Raw genomic sequence first — 5,656 nt, forward strand, 5'->3', positions numbered from 1 at the left:
GATTTAAGCGAACTGCTATCCTGGATCAAGTGGTGGCACACAGAGTTCCTGGCACTTCCACAACAAGATGGAACTTTCACAGTCGTGTTGTTAGGAGGATACGTCCCCAGCTGACCCAGAAAACAGCGCAGGTTCTGGTCCAGGCTCTCGTCATCTCACGCCTAGACTACTGCAACTCCCTCCTGGCTGGTCTACCTGCATGTGCCATCCGACCTCTGCAGCTCATCCAGAATGCAGCGGCTCGTCTGGTCTTCAACCTTCCAAAATTCTCCCACACCACGCCGCTCCTCCGCTCCCTTCACTGGCTTCCGGTAACTGCTAGAATCCACTTCAAGACACTGGTACTTGCGTACCATGCTGCGAATGGATCTGGCCCTTCCTACATCCAGGACATGGTTAAACCGTACACCCCAGCACGTGCACTCCGCTCTGCATCGGCCAAACAGCTCGCTGCACCTGCACTGCACTACAGTTCCCATCAGCAAAAACACGTGGGTTTGCTATCCTGGCTCCAAAATGGTGGAATGAGCTCCCCATTGAAATCAGGATAGCAGATAGCTTGCTCATCTTCCGGCGCAGACTGAAAACTCATCTCTTTCGACTCCAATTTGAGCGATAGAATTACTAACAAAGCACTTATATACTAATAAAGGACTGGCTTATCTAAAGCCAGTTGAGTAGCACTTGAAATGTTTGGCTCTATGAAACCTGATGTACTTATATGATTCTGTTTTCTTCAAGTTTGTATCTTCCCGGTCGAATGTACTTATTGTAAGTCGCTTTGGATAAAAGCGTCAGCTAAATGCAATGTAATTTAATGTAATGAGTATTGTGGAATTGCAAATGATTCCTTAGACACTGGTTTGAAACAATCCAAATTGTGATTTTTTTGTTTTCCCTCCCCCTGTGTGTGAATCTTCTGACCTGTCCTCTTTTTCTGTCTTTCCAGTCTAACGATATGGTGAAGGCCTACCCTCCCTTTGTCAACTTCTTTGAAATGAGCAAGGAGACGATTGTTCGTTGTGAAAAACAAAAGCCACGCTTCCACGCTTTCCTCAAGGTATGGCCTTTGCAGCTACTCCGTGCTTGTTTGCCTGACAGGTTGGTGTCATGTAAAGACAGATCTTGCACAAGAGACCTGCAAGGGGTTGAAATGAGAAAAATAGATAGGACGATTGTACCTTTATGTCACTTCTTCACATCAACGCACACACTCTAGCCTTGTCATCATGTCTGAAAATGATTGATTGTTTAGTTGTCATTTGTCCCAGGTTATGCCATTACTTTAGACATTTTGGCTGTTGTTCTTGAGGTAAAAGTCTTTTTGATCCCTATCTCTTTATAAAGTACTGCACCATTCTATAGGAAAGTGTAGTGCCTTAACATGTTTCAGTTGGTGTCTTCAATCAAGTTTCTTTAGGAAAGTCATGTAAAGGACAAACCCAGTCTTCACAATCTTTGTAGGATATTGGGGGAAAAAAACGTTCTTCCCAGCGGAATTACTCACAGGAAACACTGATTTCCTGTGATAGGTTTATAAGTAAGCATGTTCAAGACCAAGATTTGACAATACTTGAGGTGTACAGTAACGCTGTCACAGTGTCACTGATATAGCACTTATTTTCAGGAAAAATCAATCCTAAATGACAGGCGTCCTTTAAGTTGTTATGGAGGATAGCTCCTGTAAGCTTATTTTGTGCTGAACTGTCACAAAACACAATTTCCCCCTCGGATCAATAAAGTATTTTGATTGGTTGATTGTTTGATATGATAGGATCACCTTGGATGACTTGAAGGGAGCAAGAGTCCTTTATAATAATTCATCAATATCAATATTTTTAGCAGTGAATTGATCTGTGAGTGGTGCAGGAATGAGTTCTAAAACCCAGTAATGAGTAAGCAGTTTTCCACTTCCAGATCACTTGCGCAACATTTTTAAAAGGTAATTTGGTTGGATCCATGTAATGGGGTCGGTGATAAACACAAGCTTAAGAGTCCTTCACGTTTTGTTGTACGACCTCTAATACATCAGTAAATACCACACTGGTGAAGGTCTGAAGCTTCTATGTGTCATCAAAATAGCATTTGCTGACAAGGGATTTAATGAAAATACAAAATGTCATCATGCCAAACATTAGCCACCTTTAGCTTAGCAGGGGTAATGCAAAAACATGCGACCACAATGTAGTCCAGTTAGCTTTTAACTTCTAGCAGAGGCATTAGCACTTCAGAACTCTTTAAAGTAGTGTTGATATGTGAAGATTATCCTTCTGAATGCTACATGGAAGTATAAAAAACATGTAATTACCAAATATCTTATTTACATGCAATATTCTTAAATGTAATGGAGATTTTTTTGAGGGAGCTTTTGTGATACTTCTGCCTACAAAAATACGTCATCATAACACCATTCCATGCTGATGGTCAGCGTGCATTGCACATTTTTATTTCCCAATTAAATGTGTATTTGAGGTTTATACAGACACTTCTTATTACAATAATATATCCTTTTTTTCAGATCAACCAGTGCAAGCCAGAGTGTGGCAGGCAGACCCTGGTGGAGCTGCTCATCAGACCTGTACAGAGACTGCCAAGTGTGGCCCTCCTTCTTAACGGTAACACACACACACACACACACACACACACACACACACACACACACACACACACACACACACACACACACACACACAACGTTTCCCTTTTTTCTTCCTCCATTGCAGACATAAAGAAGCACACGCCAGATTACAACCCAGACAAGGAAAAGCTGGATAAAGCAATCGAGTCTCTGAAAGAAGTCATGACGTGAGTTGCCGTGACCTTACCCTTTCTTTTGTGATGATCACAGACAGAAATATCTGAACCCCTCATCTGAACACTCTCCTATCATACTAAAGCTTGAACATTGTATAGGTTCTACTTCAATAATTGACCATTATCGAGCCAAGATTTAACAAGAAACAAGTGACTTTAATTGAAGATGTATTTGACAGGGACAGTTTGCATTAGTATTACGTTTTTATTTTATTATTTATTATATATGTATTTTATAAATGTTTATATTTTATTGTATTGATTTATTTTTGTCTTTTGTGTTCCTTTATTTTTCCGAGAGGGATCAATATTTATTACATTTTTTGTATCCTAGCTTTTACCTCCTTGTTTCTCTTAAACTGTTAAAATGTTATGTTATGTTGCCATGCTGCATGTTTCCATAAAGGTCTTAACATCTGATCTGAGGTGAATTTCTTGTTCTCTGTTTTAATTTCTGATTTGTGCCATTTTTTAAAAGCACTTTGAGCTGCACCTACTGTATGAAAAGTGCTGTATAAATAAAGCGTCATTATCATTAGAAGATTATCTAACAGGCTATTTTTCATCTGTAGTCCCTGACCTGATGTTGTCAATGACTAAAACAAATGATGCAAATTGCTGCTTCAGTACTACTTTAAAAATTACAAAATGTTCTTAAATGTTTCCAACCCCCCTCCTTTCCTCCCCACTAGTCACATCAATGAGGACAAGAGGAAGACTGAAGGCCAGAAGCAGATCTTTGATGTGGTCTATGAAGTCGACGGCTGTCCTGTAAGTTAAAGATCCATGTTGTTCCATTTATCTGTGGTGTTGTCGACCAACTGCGTCGAAATAGATCAGCCCCGCAATAGTTGGATATGTACGTGTATTACATGCTCAGACACACTGAAGATTATTTTTAACCCATGTCTGACTAGACTGTTTTATTGATAATTTAAGATATAGATCATAATTTACTCTTTTGACGAATAGTAGAGATGTGTACGCCAGAGAGGATCAGCAGGACCCGATGGCATGTATTGATGAGTTTGAATAAGTCACACAACCACTCTGTAGGGATGGAGGCACAGAGCAGTTTCAGGCCCAATTTCAAACCAACCCTTGCGCACTCCCACTCATGCGGCTTTCACACCAGCGCTTTTCCAATTCTAGTTCCGTACTAGAGCTTTTCTGGTTCAGCTCCAGTTTCCCTTTTCTGCTCCCGCTCTGTTCACACCACACAGAGCCGGGGTGGTACTGCGTCATTGCCTCATCGTTTGCGTCATGACGCAACCGTTTACGTGCCTGCTTCATAAAAACCAAACCGTGCGGAAATCCCTCACATCGACACGAACAACAATGGCCGATTGTATTGAAGCGCTGTTCGCTTTGATTATGCTCTTACGAAACTAAATGGAAGGCATGGGACGACTTTACAAGGAACGACTTTACAAGGAACGACTTTGCGGTCTTCAGGAGGTTGATCCTGCTCATGCCCTTGCCTCGACGTAAGAGAGACGTAAGCGGCACCGCATCTTAGTTCCGGAATCTTGCTTGCTAGACCGACAATTTTTTGGAGCTGGAAACGAACCGGATTCCGGAGCTAAGAGGCGGCGCCGCTGCGGTGTGAAGAGAAAAAAACGGTACTTTTCAGGCTCTAGCTCCGAGCCGGCCCTGAAAACGCGTTGGTGTGAAAGGGGCATCAGTGACAGTGATCTCCTTCTGTAGTCACACTCTCAGCCAAAAGAGCTTCTTCTCTAAGGTGGAGGGTGATAATACAGCAGCAAGCTTCGAGGAAATCCTCTCTCTAGCAGTAACTTTACGTAACCACAGTTTAGAATCAGCATCTCTTGGACAAATATTCAGTGTTGTTTAATTTATTTTTTTGTAAATATTTTTTTTCCAATTTGAGCTTTAACGGCTGGTTAAGTCAAGAACAATGCAGAGTTTCTGTTGGAGGTTTAATAACTCCCACTCCCCGCTAGTTGGTCTGGAACAACTCTAAATGTGTCCGACCCTCTTGAGTCGTATTTCAGACATTTAATTGACCTTTGACCGGACAGACCGGAGCAGCTGGTAGCTCCACTGTTCTTGGGTCAATGTTTGTTTTGGTTAAGCTATCCTGACTCGCCTCTCTCTGTTCTTCGGGCTGTAACTTAGATATTAGGGACTTTTGGTCTGGTTGGGTAGTAGGTAGACGTTGTGGGCTGCAATCGTAATTATTTTGCACCCTTTTCTGATGTTGTGCAGTATGTTCCTTTCATCGGGCTAATTTCTTGGCTGATACTTCTTGCCGCAACTGTCACCATCCTCACTGCTCCTGTTTTATTTTCCCTTTTCCACCCTAATCTCTCTTTGTTTCAGCCACCTTTTTCCACATTTCCCTCTAACTTTCTTTGTGCTCTCTGCAGGCCAACCTGCTGTCCTCCCACCGCAGCCTGGTTTATCGAGTAGAAACCATCGCCCTGGGAGACCAGCCTTGTGATCGCGGGGAACATGTCACACTCTTCCTCTTCAATGACTGCCTCGAGGTGAGAATGCACACAAACGCCAATAAACATTTGACAATCTAAAGGCCCAGACACACCAAGCAGTCACCAGAAAACTCGCCGACGCCGACTATTGCGTCGGCGTGTTCTCCTGCGTCTTGGCCATGTGTCGCACGTGAACACAGCGCAAAGACTTCAGCCGAGCACGTACGAACTGCGCATGCGTGAGCGGCAATAACTCTCCTTACCAGCAGGCGGCGGTAGTGTGTATTCGTCATTCAAAAGAGACAACAACCGGAAAACAGAGAAGAAGAACAGACTACGTGATTATAAACAAACAACAAATAGCGTGTGCGTTCCATTTTCACTCTCGT

The 5,656-nt window shown here is 42.6% G+C and overlaps 1 protein-coding gene across 1 annotated transcript; it reads left to right on the forward strand.

Moving 5' to 3' along the window:
- Positions 1–949: 949 nt before the first annotated feature.
- LOC104948773 (protein ECT2-like) lies at positions 950–5,366 on the forward strand (the record flags this gene model as incomplete). The annotated part of the gene is made up of 5 exons (XM_010775000.1): positions 950–1,060; positions 2,519–2,615; positions 2,724–2,805; positions 3,507–3,585; positions 5,205–5,366. Coding segments are annotated over 5 exons (531 nt in total), but the record flags the coding sequence as incomplete, so codon positions are not given.
- Positions 5,367–5,656: the final 290 nt, after the last annotated feature.

The sequence above is a fragment of the Notothenia coriiceps genome, unplaced genomic scaffold (assembly GCF_000735185.1).
Source record: "Notothenia coriiceps isolate Sejong01 unplaced genomic scaffold, NC01 NC01_scaffold00015057, whole genome shotgun sequence".
Lineage (NCBI taxonomy): Eukaryota > Metazoa > Chordata > Actinopteri > Perciformes > Nototheniidae > Notothenia > Notothenia coriiceps.